Source organism: Manis javanica, chromosome 7, assembly GCF_040802235.1.
Source record: "Manis javanica isolate MJ-LG chromosome 7, MJ_LKY, whole genome shotgun sequence".
Lineage (NCBI taxonomy): Eukaryota > Metazoa > Chordata > Mammalia > Pholidota > Manidae > Manis > Manis javanica.
The window spans coordinates 97228290-97246792 of NC_133162.1; the positions used below are offsets into that span (position 1 = coordinate 97228290).

The following is an 18503-nucleotide window of genomic DNA, read 5'->3' on the forward strand; positions in this document are numbered from 1 at the left end:
TCGGTGCCGGTCCCTGTAGCAGACAAACAAGGCCGAGTCCGAAGCTCGGCCCCTTCCGGGGTCACTGAGCTTGGAAGCGCAAATAAAAAACACGGACAATACCAGCCAGGAGAGGCAGCGGCTCCCCGCTGCTCTCGGTAGAGACTGTCAGCGCGACAGAAACCGAAGGTTATCCCTTTCCCCGAAGCGGGCCACGACTTCGGGGTCCAGTCCGGAGAAGGGCCTAACTTGGTGCTCGACCTGCCCCGGAGCAGGCCTGAAAGGCACGGGCCCAGGGCTCTGCTGACCGACCACTGAGGGCAAACGCCCTTGGCTGGCCAGGATGCAGCCTCTCTGGAGGGCTTAGAAGCGCAGAGACCTCACGTCTGTGCCATGCGAATTATACCTCCGTCCTTCCTGTGGCCTGCGGGGCGACTTCGACAGTCCCCTGACCCTTCTGGCTCCCATCTGGCTCCTCTACAGTTGAGGAGAAATTTTGTTTCTCATTTCTTACTTGCTAGGGACGTCCCCTTGGACTAGTTTACGACTCTGTGCCTCAGTTTCCTCCTTTGTAAATGGGAAAGGAAGATATTGCATGCCTCGGGTAGGGTAAGATTAAATGAGCTGACCGAGAGAAAGCTCCAGCAGGTACCAGACCTGCACTGGCTGTCTACCCCTTATCCTTACCTCCTCTTTTGAGGAAGGACACCCCTAATTCAATCAGTCACTTTCCCTCTCTCTATATATCCCTATCTTTCCTTGTCTCTCACCCTTTTGTAGACAGGCAACATCTGGGTGAAATGTGAGAAAGTTTAAAGTAAATCCTCTCGTTTTACTATGTCAGTCTAACCACTGAACCTGGTTTGAGCTGCGCCAACTGGAGCCGGTGTACGCTGCCCCAGTGCCTTCCGCCGTGCAGCTGGCTCTAGAAGCTTCCCGTGCCTCAGCCAGCTCTCCAAAACACAATGGCCTTTGGCGCCTTGATCTTGATTCCTGAAATCTAGGTTTCATGGCCCTCCTGGGAGAGTCCAGGCAGGCAGCGGGATGGACACACAGTCCCTTCTGTTCCGCGGTCTGGTCGTGCGCCAGTGTCCACGCGACCACCCTAGTCAGCCTACAGCTTCAGCCCTCGGGCTCGCCTCGGGCCCCAACATGTGGCCGTGTTAGGCTGGGTCCTGGAGCTCCCGATTCCCCTGGCCAACCTGGCTTAGCAGGATAGCAGCTGACCCCAGCAGGGCAGCCACTAGTAGGCTAAAGGGTGCAAAGTTCGGAATTCCACGGGTCAGGTCTCAGGCGCTAGGCAAGTAGCAGTCACAAGCTTATGTGAGCCCAGCTGCGCAGAGACACCTGGCGTCCAAGTCCTCACTCTCCCCTGCCCCCGCCCCATCCGCGGACCACGAGTGGAACTCGACCTCCCTCACGCCGGCGAAAAATCCTGAGTCGCACAGACCACCCGGACGTCAGGGGCTGTCCGCCACCTGGCCCCGCAGGCCTTGGTTCGTGTTCAGGCTGCCTGGCCTGCCGTTCCCTGGACAAGTGACCAGAGCTCCCGACCCTGGATTTTCTCATTTCTAAACAGAAACACTCACTCATGTCCCTAAATCCCATGTGGACGCCATTTGTCAAGACGCTGATATTCACCGCCTACGGAGGTCAGTGGCCGCAGAACGATTCCCGGACTCGCAGACGAAAAGACCTGAAACGACCCCACCGTTTTGAAAGCAAAGTACCCCTGGTTCAAAGGGGCGGCCCCTCAGTGTGTCCCAAGGCGAATGTCGATTCTCAGGGGAAGAGGTGCGCGGCCTCGCCCAGCTACCACAGGACGCGGCCCTAGGGCATTGTGCAGTCACTCTGTAGCTGAAGACTAGGAGGGCGAGGACAGCGGCCGGCCTGCTACTCCTCACCCGCGGACCCGACCTTCGGGGCTGCCCAATCTACGTGCTAATTTGGGCTCCGCTGCCCCACTAACTTGAGCTCCAGACCTTGCAGTAAGGACCCATCGCGCGGACCCGCACTTCCTTCGACCTTCGCAAACCCAGAAGTTACGCGCAAATTCCGGGAAATTGGAGCAATCTTGCCCCTTGTCCCAGTTTCCGTGCATTATTAATTTTACAAGCGTTCAAGGGCAAATGGCTTGAGGTCCAAGCTACTATAGCTATATTGGTCTGAACGCTTGCCTTTGCTGCTCAGGGACACCGTCTATCAGGGAGCCTCTGGTTAGGGGCCACTCCCTCGCCCCGGGTGGGAACCTGAGCGTTCTCTCTTGTTCTCTCCAGGCTTTTCTTCTTCGGAGACCTCTCTGCCACTGGCGGCAAGCTGGGGCCTGGGTCTTCTCGTTTAAGCCTTTCCACATAAGCACCCCTTATGTTCTCACTGGCGCCGTGACACGGGTTCTGCCCAGTTGTTCACACTACAAAGTGAACAAAGTTTTGTTGTTTGCTTCTTTTTTTAAAAAAAGGTTTAAGTAAATGGACACTGATTAGAATAATTTGGGCCAAGAAACAGCCTGACCCCACTCAAAGGAAATACTCAGACAACTGAGAAAACAGTAATATAATTGAAGCAGCTAAACATTAAACATGTATAAGAAATTAGGATATACGTGGCATATAAAAGTCCAGGATCTATTGAGGACTAGATAGAAGTCGAAAGACAAGACACAGGTGTCTATACATACTGCTCAGATTCAATGTCAGATTCAAGACCAGAGCTAAGAGATCTAATCCAATTCCTTCAGTTTACGAATAAGCAAACAGGCCCAGAGACCAAGGGGTCCACCCAAGTCACATAGCACGGAGCAGGCAAAAGGACCCGGTCCCTGATTCCCCTCGCAGCACCCATCCCACCGTGTCTCGGGTATTTTCTGCTTTCCGAATCAAAGAAGGAACAGCCAGCCCCTCGTGGGGTTTTCTCTCGAGCTTCAGCTCTCTCATAAGGCACGGGAATCCCGGGAAGGATTCCCTTTCCGGAATTCCTTTGTATCTACCTGGTCAGGCATCTCCTGTAAGGAAAATGGTCGGATGTCTCCCACTTCTCGCTGGGTCTCAGGACTTCAAACACAAACCTCTCCCCACGTTCTCCCAGACCCCAGAGCACCGTACAGGTGCTGTTCTCCGACGCCACCAACAGGTGGAGCATTCCTCACAGGGAAACAGGCCTGGAATCCGCCCTTGCCCCTCCGACTCTGCTCCATACCCTCACTCCCGGCCTAGGGGTCCTCTCCCTAAAGAAAGGAGAAAAGACTGGGTGCAGGAGGACCTCAGACTGAGTGCTGAAAATAAACTTTGAAAAGAAAGAACCTCGAAACCTTGATTCTAGCTCTGAGACTCAGAGCGGCCTCACGCTCTTTTTTCAAGGGCCAATGAGCCTCGGAAGAAGGGGGCAAAGCTCAACGCGCTGGGCCAGAGAAAACACCAAGCCCCACTGGGGTCACCCCTAGGGGGTGTTATCTCCCATCAGCAAACACGTTCCACTCTCCTGCTTATCCACGCACGCTCGGCTGATGCCTTCAACCACAACATCCTCAGCCCCCTTCTGCCTACTTTCCCCCTCCCGTTTATTTATGGGGTTTGGGAGAGAATAAGAGAAAGAGGGGACTTTTTCAATTGCGACGATAATTGGCCGAAAGATGGGTTTCTTAATCTGCTCATTCATTATTGACTTCTCCTGTAATATTTGGCTTTGCTGCTTTGATCGCGGAAGATCACACATTTGACTCCTTTGCATAACAATTTTGGGGCGGGAGTCCTTGGCGCGGGAGGAGAGGGACGTGCCTGGAATGCCTTTGGGGTCTGTGTTCCACCACCCCGCCCTACGCCCCACAGGAAGTGAGGCCAGCCTTGCTCTCACCGACCTCCCATCTCTAACAGTACCACTCCTGCCTGGCAAGTTCTGAAGCCGAGCGCAGGCGAAGAGAATCCCCCTGCTAATCCCCTGGGGCGGGGGTGCAGGAACTGTAAGGGCCTCTAGTGGGATCCGACAAGAGAAGGAATTGTGTCTTCCCCTCTCCTCCCACTGCATTCTCAGCCCCAAGAGATCCCACCGACACCGTCTTCCCGTCCCTGCCGCAACACATATAAGCGCACACGCATACACTGAGAGTGAACCTTACTTTAAGGTGAATGGAATAAGGGGGTGGGGGAGGAGACCACTATCCCCTGCGCTCTCATCTGGGATTTAGGCCCCAGGACAAAACTCCTGAGCGCGGTTTGGCGAGCCCTGAGACCAGTGATCTTCTCTGTGGGACCCTAACTTAATCTCTTCCCCTCTCCGGGTCTCAGTTGTCTCATCTGTGGAGTGGGCTTGTGGTCTGTGAGCTCCCTGAGGTCCCTTTGATCTGGACCTTGGCCCACATCCCCAATCAGGTCTTAGGGCTTGGGGTTGCGTAAGTGGGTCTTAATGGGGAACATAAAGCCTGTCGCTGTTTTAATTCATGCTTAAACAATTGCCTCCTCCGCCTTTCCACGGTTCAATGATGAGGAGTGCGGGAGGAGTTGGCATGGGGGTGGAAGGTGAGCGTTGGTTTGGGGTCAGAGCCCTCGGTGGGTTCTACTGCACAAGCCTCACTACAAGCGTCCTTTTGAGGGAGTTGCTCCACCGTACCAGCTCGCACACGAGCGCACTCAAGAGACCCTACACATGGACACGCTAAGGCACGTACACCCGCGTAGACCTCACGCACACACATTTGCACAGCCGGATGTAGTGCGACCACATGAGGATTAGAGGGACACAAAAATGCACACAATCCTGTGTATATTCGAGCACACTGTACACACGCTCATTCGCCTGGAGCCTCTCGCACACAGTTACGTCCAAACACGCACGCGCTCGGCTGCACACTCGTCTCTCACCCGTATTTCTGCAGGGGCCGGCTTACAGCGAAGGTGGCCCGGAAAGGCCTTGTCGTTGCAGTGACCCCTCCCCTCACTCCCCCTTTCCCCCCGCGCGATCCGGTCTGAGGAAGGAGGTGGGGCGGAGTTGGGGGGTGCACACACCAGTTCTTGCCCCTCTCCCTCTCCACTCCCAGGCTTGTGAGACTCCCTTCACCTCCTGCCCCCTTCCGGACTAAACTTTTCACTCCCTAACCTCCCCTACAGCCCCACGCAGTGCCGACCTAGGCTGGAACCTAGAGTTCTGCCTGCATTCTCCCCGGGAAGAGGGTGGGGAAGCTGCAGCCCCAAGGACGAAATGGGGGCTCAGTCAGGCTCGAGCTGCGGGACGCGAGGGGAAGGAGGCGCCAAGGCGCCGGCCAGAAGCCCGACTGCAGAGAGCTGGGTGCGCAGATTTCTGCTTCCTTTCCCAGGGTCAGAAGTAGAATAGCCTTCACCCCATAGGAGTCCAGGGGAAGAAGGAGTATAGTTAACTCTGGGGCAAGCAAAAAGAACCCGGTTTTGGAGCCTCAGGGACATTCCTATTCAATGGACTTGGATGTTGTAACGCCTTTTTCTTTTTCTCTGGAGTTTTATTTTATTTTATTGTCCCCAACTTTGGAGTGGGGTCTGACATTTCAGGGAGCAAGGACTGAGCTGGGGGTGGGGAGAAGGGGGGGAGCAGCAGAACCCGGAAGCTGTGCTGCCCCTCCTCGCTCGCTCCTACTTTCGCACCCACCTGCGTGCACATGCTCCAGGCCAGTCGGTGTGGACCACGACCCGCGCTCAGCCGGATCCAGGCGGGAGACGCCACTCTGGACAGGTGGGGACTGGAGTGGGCAAGGCGTCACCCTGGCTAGGGGGCGCCAGGCTCAGGGAATCTTATGAGGAGAGGGAGAGGGTAAGAGAGGGCGAAAAGCAAAATAAAGGAGAGAAGAATATTCGGGCATAGAAGCTCAATTTTACTCCGAGATCTTTGCGGGGATGGCGGCGGTGGATAAATATTAGGGTTTCGTGTCTGGGTTTTGGGTAGAATTCAGTGTAAAGAGAAAAGCAGGATGCCTGATTAAAATGAAAAAATGTGTAGGAAGGTGTGTGGGGTCGCCTTGCTTTTGGGAACCGTGCGCTGTAAAACCCGCGGCTCCAGGGGCCTGTGGTACAGCTCCTGAGCGGTTTGGGGATGTAGAGAAGAAGGTGAAGTTCTTTCTCCCCCTAATGCGAGTCTCGTTCCTCCACATCCCCCCACAGCCCTAACCCGGCTGGTCAATCCGCCAGCAGCGACTGGGCGGGTGTTGGCGCACTGGCGTCCAGAACGCCCGGCGCCGGCCCCTCTGGCCGCTCTCAGGGCTCAGAATGGAAACCAGGGGTCCTCTCAAATCCTGACCACCAGGTGCAATGTACCGAAATCTTGGAAATGTTTTCGCCATTTCTTATAGTCAAGAGTAGAAAATACTTAATTTTCTGTTAGTACACGCTCTACAAGAGGAAACAAACCAAACTGTTTCTAGAACAAAAAGAGGTCCGTGCTGTGAAATGGTCCCTCGGATAAAGAAGGCACAATGGTCGGGGCATAAATCCAAATATAGAAACCCCAAAGGTGACAACCTTCAACAGCAGGCTTTCCCCCCCCGCCCCCCTCGAGCTTTCTAGGAACCTGGACATTTGTGGGCATCTTTCATGCACACGGAAAAAAGGAAATTCTCCTTGCCTGTTCCTCCTCTCCAGTCTTCTGGGCCATCTACAAACAAAGCTGATGCCCCAATTTCGAGAGTCAACAAAGCATTTTATTTTCCATGGTTTGCCTCCCACGCACCCCCACCCACCATGGCTTTTTCCCCCTCCCTGCTTCCCTCAGTCCCACTCCAAGCATTGCGCAGAATTGCTTAGGATCCCTAACCAATACCCAACAAATCCCTCTGCACCCCCCCACCCCCCACATTATTATCGCTTCCAAATGAAGACCAAAACCCCAAGCGCTAATTGAATTAGTCTATTGAAAGGACTGTCAGGTACAATGACGTGGCTCGAGGCCCCACATTTCCCGAGGTCTATAGGCTTTGGGGACCTGCGATGTATAGTCTGACCTTCTGGCTCATAATAATACCGCGGCACTTGTAGCAGAAATCTCCTCGCATTCACTCCCAACAAAACCGCTGGTCACCCAGTCCCCGTAGGAAGGCTGCGCGCTATTGTGTTGCGACAACTCATTCATGTCCCGCGCCACGAGGCCCCACCGCCATCTGATCTACACTCGAAATGCGATTACCACCGTGTGCATGCAACACGCTAGCACTCTCGGCCCAACCTGCACACGCCTGGCTAGGATGTAAGGTTTTCTTTCACAATTCTCCTCTCACCCATCCTCAAAAGAGGTGGAAGCAGGAAGGACTGTGTGGCATTAGTCTCCCCCTAAACGAAATCCAAATTGTGCAGAAACACAGACTGGCAGGAGATTTCCCTTTTCTGAACAGTATACACCAAAACCCTCAACAAACATTTCTACATGCCCAACTGTGTGAGGTAGACTCCGATGTACATACTGATGTGTATATACATGAGCCTGCTGCCATGCACACAAATACACACAGACAAAAAAAAATAATGCTTTTACAGACCTGTTTCTCTCTGTGTGGTACTCACATAGCAAGCAAATAGACACAAACACAGGCTGGGGTCCCCACAGCCATGGGCCACTCCAAATTGAAATGTGTTTTTTGCAATATTGTGAAAGGGGAGAAACAAAAGTAAAATTTCTCAGCCTTTGCCTTTAGCGACTTTCACCAGTCTTTCCACTATACGACCGCAAACTTCTCTAGCATTCCCCAAACATACAAACACTTCCCCTCTTCGGGTTTGTTTAGCCAGGTGTCTTTTGCTCGGTGGAAGCCCCTGCTTAGCTGCAGAGAATGGTGGGAGTATGGAAATAGAGAGGCAGGACGATTGGGGTTTCTCCCTGTTCCACGTATCCCACTCCCCCACCATTGAAAGCCTCTTTAGGCCCCCATCTTCCTTCAAGTGGGGAAAGAAATCATAGTATTTTCTCCCCTTGACCATATAAAACAAAACAAAACAAAATTGTTTTCCTCTTCGTTATTCTCCACTTTTATGTGGGTTAGGTACGGAGATGGAATTTGGGAATAATCAATTTGTTGCAGAGACCTGGCTGGGTCAGTGGTGTTCTGTGCACAGCTCAGAATTTAAAAACAATGGGAATGGACACTGGGTGCCCTGAAACGTCCACACCTTTGGCCCATAGGCAGAGGGCATTTGGAGAAAGGGGCTCTATGCCATTCCTGGTAGACTCCCCCACCTACTTCCTGCCAGCTCACCTCCCTATCATCCCCCCTGGACATCTATCAGGTTGGAAGAAATTCCTTAATTTCCAAAGACAGAAACAACTCCCCCCAAATGTACTCACACCTGCATGCACATCGCTCCACACACCCGGAGCCTTCTACCCACATACCTGTACACACAACTCACCCTGCCGGTACTTCCTCACCCTCACACCCAGTCCTGGGCTCACTCCAGTCCCTGGACCCCTCACACACCCATCTAGACCAACATTTGCTCACTTTCACCACTCACACACTTGACTGTCAGGCTTGCCAGGACATCAGCCCGCTAACACCGAGTTCCCAATAGCATGTTGATATTCAGACAGAAGAGGAGGGCGTGAGACTGGGTGGGGGTCATGGGGAGCAGGCGGCGCTAGGTGCGGAGCATCAGGCGCAGGCCTGACCAGGAAGGTGGGGGTGGGGGGTGGGGTACGAGCCAGCGCGTAGAGTGCCGCCTAATCCAGCCGGAGCTCGTGGGCCGCGGGTGCATTTATCATCCCATTACTGTAACAAATCCGGGCTCCACTACATGAAAGGTAAAATGAATTACCGACGTTAAGCCGTCAATAAAGTCATTTCTGTAAATGGTGTCTCCAAAGGGCCGCCGCATTATTCAGCTGGCTTTATCAGCTGGCTGGAAATTACGTGGAGGAGCCGGGCCGCGCGGCGCGCGGGGCCGCTCACTTTGATTAAGCGTCTTGCCAGCGCGATGTGACAGAGCTTTTGACCAGGGTTTTATTCACAGGCCTGTGATGAACGCCAAGCTGATCAGGCGGAATGAAGAGTAATTAAAACCTATAAATTATCTTCCGCAGCCCTTCTCGAGGCGTCTCCTGCAGGCGAGATAAGGCGTCGAGACCCTATTTACGGCGCTGAAAGGGACCGCGGCGCACAAAAGCTACGCGGCTAAATAGGATATTGATAGTGTCCTAATTAGAATTTAATTAAGTACCCACGGTCGCTTGCGGGATAAAGATTTCAATTTTGCGAACTTAAACATAAATAAAATCCAACCCCCATTTCGGGGAGAAAAGATGGGGCACAGGGAAATTTCGGGGAGCCCTTAGGTGTAGAACAGGAGGCCTTGGTAGACTCCAAGGTAGAAAAGGAGGGTATTGAGAGGATTGAGGAGACGACGGCTAGCTGCTTAGCGCAGCGCTTCGGAGTGTGGTTCTCGTTGTCCCCAGGTCGCCCAGGCAGGTCCATCAGGGAAGTCGGAAGACCCTGGGCTGACCTGAAGATGCAGCCAGCAATACAAACTCCAGCTTTCCAACAGCCCCTTGGAGAAACTTCGGCTACTGCGGTGTTTATGCTTGTTGTGTTTTTCGTTTTATTTTCCTTCTAGTCCTCTGTGACTTTTCTAGGCCAGGGGAATTATTTTGAATATTCCCACCAGAAAGTATCCCGAAAGAGACCCTTTCTCTGCCATCCTAATTGAGGACGGCGGTGAGGATGAGGAGGTTAGCTGGAGCTCCAAGATAACATCCCCACGAAGGCCTCGGTTGCCGGAGCCTTTCTAGCCACTCTCCAATACCGTAGGCTTGAGCGCACTATCAGATTCTAGCACTTTAAAAGGCTTGTTAGACAAATCCGGTCCATGCCCAGCGCCTCACCTCCTGCAATCCATCCCTGGTGATGGGAGAACTTCTGGGGTGCCTCGCCCAGGAAACAGTGAAAAAGAACCCAGCGGACTGGAGATGGATCTCCGTGAGCATGGGAGCGTCAGGACGCCCCTCCATCCCCCAAAGCTTGGGAAGAAAATGCAGGGTTAGAGCCAGGGGCCTCCAGGAAGTCAGAAGCAATCTCAAGAAAGTTTGGGCAACCGGGGCAAACTCACTGTCCCCATCCTCAATCAGCTGGTTAGGGCAAACACCTGGGGTGCATTACTTTTATTTGATTTCATTTTGCAGGGAAATCAACACAGAGGTTGCCCCAAACCCAAAAGCCGGAGCCTCGCGTGTATCCACGCCCTGACTTGCTTGGCTGAGGGGCCTGCCCAAGACAACTTCATGATGCCCAGGTGGCTTCGACTCCGGTGGCCAGGGAAGGAACAGGCGTCCGGCGATCCCGGCGCTCCGGCTCTCTCACGCCCTCTGGGCCTGGCTTAAAGGCGCCAAGACAGTTCCCAGGGTGTTGGTGAAAGTTCGGACAGGGAAGGGCATGGGTGCAGATACCCTAGAAAGGACACTCAGTGCAGCCGGTCGGCACGCACTGCAAACTTGCAAACAGACGGTCTTCACTTGGCGCAGCTGGCCTCCGCGGTTTGCTATACACACACTGATAATAACCTCTCATCCCTCATAGCAGCAAGAAAAACAGAAAATAAAAGGCTGTTTCTTAGGCATGGGGGTGCAAAGGAGCCGAGGCCTCTGCCTCCTGACCGTGAGCCCGGCACGCACGCACCCATAATCCTGCATTTCTCCAACAAGTTGTTTATGGAGTTGCTTCTCTATTTGCCTACACCCCGAAATCTAGCTCTCCCCGGTCTCCTTTGCCCCTTCCTTAGTCCGACCCTGAAAGAGGGGGAGGGGCTGGGTTGAGGGTGGAATAAGGCGGGCCGGACGCGTCGGGCCAGCTCTGCGACGCCCCCTCTCTGCCCGCGGCCGCGCCCCCGCCCCCCCCCCCGGATTATTTATTCGCAAAGTCCCGCGCGCGCCCATTGGGCCGAGGCCCGGGAGTCAGCGCGAGTCCTGGCTCGCCATTGGCCCCGCACACGTGCGGCCCTGACTCACGTGCTTCCGGTTTGAAGGCAAAAAGTGTGCCTGGGTGATTTTTTTTTTAAGCGAGAGAGTTTGTGCAAAGATCCGAGCTGTCAGAGATTTGAAAAAAAAAAAAAAAAAAAAAAAAAGGCAGCCCGGGCGCTGGCGGAGACGCGCTCTCCCTGCAAAAAAAGCAAAGGCGATTAAAGGCGCTGCCAGCCTCGCGCTCTGGGCACAGCTGAGCGTGACACTCGGGGAAGTCAAACCCCTCAGTACTGCTTAGGAAGATGGCTAGGCTTTAAAGACTATTTTTCCTTTAAGAAAAAACATTCTTGGAGCTTTTTTTCTTTTTTCTTGCTTTCTTTTTTCTTTCCTTTTTTTTTCTCTCCCTTTTTGGCCGTGGCTTTCTCCCCATTTAAAACAAATCATTGAATCTGGTGGCAGAAAGAAAAAAGAAATAACCGAGTGTCTCCATATCTGGATATCTACAAATTAGAGAGAGGGAGAGACAGCGAGATCTATCTGCTCGATAAGAGCAAGCGATTCAGGCCAGGCGCCTGGGCTTTTTTTCCAGCACCCGCCCCGTGCCCTTCGCTGGGGCTTCGTTGGCCTCCTTCCTCTGCGCACCCCCACGGGCCGCTGGCAAAGTGGGGTGGGGAGCGAGGCGGGGGGGGTGGGGGCCGGTGCGGCGGCCGGGGCGGCGGGTCGGCCGAGCATGGAAGAACAGCAGCCGGAACCTAAAAGTCAGCGCGACTCGGGCCTCGGCGCGGCGGCGGCGGTGGCGGCGGCGCCGGGCAGCCTCGGCCTGAACCTCAGCCCAGGAGCCAGCGGCAGCAGCGGCAGCGATGGAGACAGCGTGCCGGTGTCCCCTCAGCCCGCGCCCCCCTCGCCGCCCGCGGCGCCCTGCCTGCCGCCCCTGGCCCACCACCCGCACCTCCCCCCGCATCCCCCGCCCCCCCCGCCGCCGCCGCCGCCGCCGCAGCAGCAGCAGCATCTTGGGGCGCCTGCTCACCAGCCGCAGCCCGCGGCCCAGCTGCACCGCACTACCAACTTTTTCATCGACAACATCTTGAGGCCGGACTTCGGCTGCAAAAAGGAGCAGCCGCCGCCGCAGCTCCTGGTGGCTGCGGCGGCCGGAGGAGGCGCAGGAGGAGGACGAGTAGAGCGTGACAGAGGCCAGACCGGCGCAGGTAGAGATCCTGTCCACCAGCTGGGCACGCGGGCGCAAGGCGCCTCCTCGCTCCTGTGCGCCCCGGACGTGAACTGTGGCCCACCCGACGGCTCCCCACCAGCCGCCGTTGGCGGCGCCGGAGCGTCCAAAACTGGGAACCCCGCAGCGGCGGCAGCTGCAGCAGCCGTGGCAGCGGCGGCGGCGGCCGCAGCAGCGGCCAAGCCCTCGGACAGCAGCGGCGGCAGTGCAGGCGGCGTGGGGAGCCCAGGTGTACAGGGTGCCAAGTACCCGGAGCACGGCAACCCCGCCATTCTGCTTATGGGCTCAGCCAACGGCGGGCCCGTGGTCAAAACTGACTCGCAGCAGCCCCTCGTATGGCCCGCCTGGGTCTACTGCACGCGCTACTCTGATCGTCCGTCCTCCGGTGAGTACCCTTCCACACGCTCAGCCGCCGTGCAGGGCAGAGCAAAATAGGTCTCGGACACTCTTTTCCCTCCGTCTCCTTGCTCCTCCTCACAACAGGGTGTACTCTCAGGTGTGCGCTCCAGGCCTCCGCGGCCACTACTCGGTAGGCTGCAGGAGCTCAAATCTCTGTTACTCGGTTTTGAAGTCCGAGACCCTCAGGACATCTTTGTGTTTTACCTTTATTGTTCTTAGGAAAGACACAGTCAGTCATTGATTTTTCTTCCAGGAAAGGGGTATTTGGAAATGGGGACAAGGTGGGCCTAGAGATCTGGCTCTGAAATTCCACCAGCCTGGTCTCGCCCAGGCTGAAATCGAGCAAAGCTTGTGAGAAACAATCTGATCACAGACTTTCTTGCTCCAGGCCGGGTGTCAAGGAGAGCCTGACTCGGGCGGGTAGAATCTAGGGAAAGGCAATTGTCGAAACGGTGGGTGCCTGAGAACCCCTGGCTCCTGGTTCTCTTAAGCTGACAGACCGACAGCAGGTGAGGAGAGAAGACAGGTCGGGATCAGGCCAGAACGCAGGGGCCGAGTCCGTGAGAGCCTGCCTCCTCCGCAGGTTCTGCGCGGCACTGCGCACACATCCTCCCGGCCCTGCCCCTTCCTTCTTTCACTCCTTTTTTCCGAAAGTCTGCCAGTTAGCGTATTTCCTCCAAACGTAGGCCTATTTTTCTTGATTTTTCCTTCAGCCCCTTTTCCTCAAATCCCATGTGCTTGGGAAATGCGTGGCTGAGACCTACCCTGGGACAGCCACTAGGCCCCAGGAGAGATGGCTGAGGCCTGCCTGCCTCCTGGTCGCCAGCGCCCGGGAGGCGGTTGGGCGCCGCGACAGGGCGGCAGGGGCACTGGCCCACGGCTGGTGTTCCGGGAACCCAATGTACCAGAAGGCCCAGCACGGCGTAGCTATGCACTGCTCCAGCTAGTCTCAAGCCTCCCCACCGCTGCCGGCTGGGCGCGGATCGATGCGCACTATCAGCCCCCTCCATATCGGGCCCCGTTATTGACACACCGGGCTCCCTGAACCTACGAAAAGCTGCTTTGATTGACTCGCCTGATGGATAGAGTGATTGAGCTGTCAGGCTGTGTGGATCGGGCTGGCCGGGAGGCTGCGGTTTTATTACAAATGTCCGTGCTTCTTAACACACACACGCACACACAACACTCAAACAACGTCCCGGACGCACAACGGGCAGTGGGGCCTTCCTGGGGATGCGCACATTTCCTCGTCCATCTCTGCCCACTCAGCTAATTACTAATCTAAAGCAAGACCCTCTCCGCCCCGACTCCTCTCAGTCCTCCCAGCAAGGTGCTCGGGAGTGGACCTTGTCTTTGTTCTTGGTCGCTTTCCTTCTTATGGCCCTGGGAGGCAGGGTACCTGCTCTTCCTGCATAGGCAGTCAGTCGGGGGAGATGAATCTCAACCCAGACCTGAGTTCACTGCAGTCCCCTGGCATGGACTCTTTTGTCACAGGACAGCTGCTGACCTCAGGCACTGGCCTGCCGCAGGAGTCAGCTGCCCAGCTTGCCCCTCTGTTGCTAGGTTTGGAGATGCCAGTGAAGACCCTTCTTCCCGAACAGTTTTAGAGATTAACAGACCTGATGGGGACTTAACTCGGCTCAGTAAGCTCCCATAACCATGACAAGGCCCAATAAGTGATTGCCTGAAGACTTTCCTGTGGTGGCTGATGCACAGAGATGCAGGCTTTCAAGACTGCCTTTCTACCTTCCTCCTCTCTCCATAGCAGCCCTCTTTGTCCAGACTAGGTTTTGAGGGAGACCTCACCTTCCTGGGGAGGATCCTTGTGGTCTCTTCCTATACCCATCTTAGGGACAAAACACAGGTTTTTGTTGGGCTCATCCTTCTGTCTCTGCTCCTCTGTCCCTCTGCCCCTCTTTTGCTCATAGATGTGGGGAGAATAAATGTAGTCACTTTGCAAATGCCATAGCTGGGCAAGGAAAGCCAATCTGGCTTGTTTTTGTTATCCAGAAGTTTTCAGTCCTGAAATTGCAGTTTATATGTTCAAAAGAGAGCTAAGGGAGACTCTGCTTGTGCATCTGGATGGAGGAGTGGAAAAGGCCTTTTCTGTCTTACTGGCACCATCCAAGGGGCAAAGCAGAGAACAGGAAGGCCAGAGTCATGTAGGCAAGGCATACAACTGACTGAAGGCCTTTTCTCTCCTTTCAGAGGAGCTGGTGGTCAGCTTCTCCCTGAGGCCCTAGAAAAGGCTTTGGTTAGGCCAAAGTGAAAGAAGAGGGTAGAGAGCAAATACCAAAGACTTTGGAGCTAGACAAGACCCTCACAAGCTCCTTACACACCACCTCCCTATCCTCTTGTTTTTTGGGGTCAATAGCTACAAGCAGATGGGGTATTATGGTAGGTGCCCAGTGCAGGTGTGATTCTTAAGGAGGAAGGGAAGATTTTCTTTGCAGGTTGGCAATGCTCTCAGGGCAGTCTTGTCCCGGTGACTTCACTGTCCCAGTCTTGAGCCTCTTTTAATTCCAGGGCTGTGAAGACAGCAGGCTCCTAACCTCCATCTCTGGGCTGGGCCAGATGGGGCTCCAAATCTCTCTCCATCTTGGATTCTGTAACAAGCCTGTCATATGGTTTTCACGTTCCAAACTGGGGTATGGGGTGCACATACAACTTCGGCTAGCTTTCCTCCGTGGTCCTTCTGGCCCACCAAAAGGGAACCTGTGACCCCAGCAGCCCCGCGGTTGATCTAGGGGCCAGCGTGCGGGAGGGAGCCAGGGGCCAGCAGGGCCTCCGCCTTCTCCCCGGAAGCGCGGGGCGCGATCCAGGCTCGGCTCTGCAATTCTCACGGCTTCCTCTGCCCTCTCCCCCCCGCCCCTCTGTCCTTCGTCCCCACCCCCACCCGGCCCTGTCCGCCGCTGCAGGTCCGCGCACCAGGAAGCTGAAGAAGAAAAAGAATGAGAAGGAGGACAAGCGGCCGCGGACGGCGTTTACGGCGGAGCAGCTGCAGAGACTGAAGGCGGAGTTCCAGGCGAACCGCTACATCACGGAGCAGCGGCGGCAGACCCTGGCCCAGGAGCTCAGCCTCAACGAGTCCCAGATCAAGATCTGGTTCCAGAACAAGCGCGCCAAGATCAAGAAAGCCACGGGTATCAAGAACGGCCTGGCGCTTCACCTCATGGCGCAGGGACTGTACAACCACTCGACCACCACGGTTCAGGACAAAGACGAGAGCGAGTAGCGGCCGCCGGCTGGGGCCGCGCGGTCAGGCCGCAGTGCCCGCGCCTCCTCCCGGCACCGCCTCTGCGGCCTCGCCGGCCCCGCGCCGGGAGAAAGGATCGGCGCGAAGGAGGGAGGGAGCGACAGGGAAGAGAGTGAGAAGGAGTTCCTCCGAATGGAGAATCACGTTTGAACGAAAGGTTTTTAAAAATCGAGAAAGACTCGGACAGGTGCTATCGAAAAATTAGTTCTCTCTATTCACAGTTTAAGGGACGAAACTACGAACTCCTTAAAGCTCTATCTAGCCAAACCGCTTACGACCTTGTATATATTTAATTTCAGGTAAGGAAAAGAAATGTGTAGCGATCTCTATTTGCTGGACTTTTTATTAATCTCCTTTATTATTATTGTTATAATTATTATAATTATTATAATTATTTTATCTCCCACCTCCGCCTCGCTGCCCCCGGCCCAGTTTCGTTTTCGTTGCCTTTTTCTTTTGAATGTTACTGCTTCTCCGGTGCCTCCCGCCCCGCATCGCTGGCCCTCGTTTCTCTGGGACTTTTCTTTGTGTGTGTGAGAGTGTGTTTCCTTGCGTGTCTGCCCTTTGCCTCCCCCGCACCTCTCCAGCCCTTCTGTCGGTCTGTCTGTCCTACTCCCCTTTCGTTTTCTGGAGATGTGTTGAGAAATACGACCCCACAGACTGCGAGACTGAACCGCCGCTACAAGCCAAAGATTTTATTATGTTCAGAAACCTGTAGTCTGAAATAAAGTGTACACTGTGCTCACGAGCCACTGCAGCCCTCCTCTTTGCGGGCCTGGGAAGGGTATACGTGCGGGGCACCCGGCGCCGGGCGTCCCCGCTCTCACACACACCGCGGGAGCCCCCGCGGCCCGGCCGGCCTGACTGTCGAACACCAGGGACCAGGGGGCAGCGCGGTAGTAGAAGCGGCTTACGGCCAGATAGGTCCAGGTCTGGAGGATCTGGCGAGACGTGCCTGGGCTCTGATGGCATTCAAAGGAGCCCCAAAGCCCGTAACGCTGTCCTGATTTCGAAAACACAGCCCGGGCTGTCGGGCCCTCCCTGCCCAGGGCTTCAGCCTCCTCTTGTTCAACCTGCTTCTCGCTCCAGTCTGCACCTTTTCTTTATCTTTTTTCTTTTTTTTTCTGGTGCGGGTTTTCTCCTTTAGAAGCAGAAGGCCTTCCAGGGTGGGCCAGAGGTGAGGCGCTTTCTCTTGTCCTGAGCGGCTCCTTAAGGCAGACAGGCCTCAGCCTGGCCTCTGGGCTGCCTGGACTTAAAGGCTCTCTGGTTTGGGGAAGTGATTCCGTTGACAAAGTGGTGGGTGGAGGGTGGGACACGGTGCCTGGCTGAGGCTGAGGGCAAGGAGGCGGGGATCTGGGAAGTTATGCATAGCGGCAGCAGCTTCTCTGGCAGCTGGCATCACTTTGGGCCCTGACCTCCGATGTGGGCACAGGCCTGCCTCATCCCAACCTTAGCTGGGTCCCTCCCAGAATCACAACAAATCCTGTCTTACTTCCTGGCCAAAGGGGGCAAAGACACAAGCCTCCAGGACCCTCAAGAAATCCAGACTTCTTAGAAATGCCCCCACTCTTGTGCCTGACTCTGGGGCCTATCCTTCCTGGGCAAGCACTGGGTCCCACTTTGGGACCAGGAGGAGGAAGTTTCCTCCTCAGGAGATATCATTTCCCTTTTGTCCAGGATTTTTATTTTTAAGTGGTAAATTCTGCTCTCCTCTTTGCCCCCTCACTTCTGTAATACATGCGTATGTACCTGTACAGATGTGGCTAGATAGTAGGTGTCCCTGCAAACTTGTGGGCATTGGTGTACATACCCAGCTTGTACGTTTCCCTGTAATTAGATGCACATTTGGATGTTTATGAGTTCATGGTCTGTGTGCATGTTCTTATTTATGTTTGCACACCAGAATGTTTGCAGGTGTGTTTATGGGGTTTGTGCCTGTATGAGAACTGTTTCTATGTTTTACCCTTGGATTTTTTTCTGTTGTTTTTGCAGGATTGATTTTATGAGAAATGAGAAAGGCCATTCTTCCTTCTTTCTTAAGAAATTCCTGCTGATACGGGTCTATGTCTGGGGAAATGACAGTGTGAATCTCCAAGTCCTTGCTGAAGAATTTGGGGGTTGGGGGTTCTGTGGCCTGGAGTTGTAGAGTGCATTTGGTATTGCCATGGGTTCCCAACTTTATGGCAGTGAATCACTTCCTTCCATCCCCTTCACACCTTCTTGGGGTATATGGAGTAACCTCTGGGCATAATGGGTGCTCAACCAATCCTTGCATGAAAAGTAGGAAGCAGTGAGATTGGCCCTTCCCTGGGAGAGCCCCGGTGAGTTGTCTTCTGTTGGCAGAAAGTACCTTCTTTCCTTTCCTTGTGGGAAAAGGGAGCCTGGAATCTTCAAGTTCCCCAGACCTTCAGGTCAGAGGGTCTGAGACCTGGGGCCCAGAGTACTCCTTGCCTAACTCAGATAGCTCAAAACATCAAGAAAGGTCCCTGCTGCCATATTCAGATGCACTGTTGGGGACACCCAGCTCTAAAGAGAACCTTACCATTGTGAGTACCTGGAAATGGGGCTATGCTTCTTTTTCACTGCCCTATTGTGGCCCCTTAGGGTACCCAAGCCCAGAAAGAGCAGTAGTCCAGAGGAGCAGCAACTCCAGGGAGCATCTTGCTCCTTAAAGCTCCTCTTCACCACAGGGAGTGGGTGGTTACCCCTCCCCATGATTGTGTTAGTAAAGTGTATAGATGTGTCATTATT

General features: G+C 54.8%; 1 protein-coding gene across 2 annotated transcripts; it reads left to right on the forward strand.

The window, feature by feature from the left end:
* The first annotated feature begins 11101 nt into the window (after window positions 1-11101).
* EN1 (engrailed homeobox 1) lies at window positions 11102-16981 on the forward strand. 2 transcript variants are annotated; one of them, XR_012133354.1, is made up of 3 exons: window positions 11102-12482; window positions 15415-16051; window positions 16185-16981. XR_012133354.1 is itself a non-coding variant. In XM_037001104.2 (2 exons), exons 1-2 carry the CDS (start codon window positions 11603-11605, stop codon window positions 15729-15731), a joined length of 1197 nt encoding a protein of 398 aa, XP_036856999.1. In that variant the 5' UTR covers window positions 11102-11602; the 3' UTR covers window positions 15732-16980. The 2 variants fall into 2 exon arrangements, 1 of the variants encoding a protein (XP_036856999.1); XM_037001104.2 differs by having other exon boundaries at window positions 15415-16980.
* Window positions 16982-18503: the final 1522 nt, after the last annotated feature.

Coding starts and splice junctions, on each gene's coding strand:
- EN1 (XM_037001104.2), top strand. CDS start 11,603: ATGGAAGAACAGCAGCCGGAACCTAAAAGTCAGCGCGACTCGGGCCTC. Junction 12,483..15,414: donor CTCTGATCGTCCGTCCTCCG/GTGAGTACCCTT, acceptor CCGCCGCTGCAG/GTCCGCGCACCAGGAAGCTG.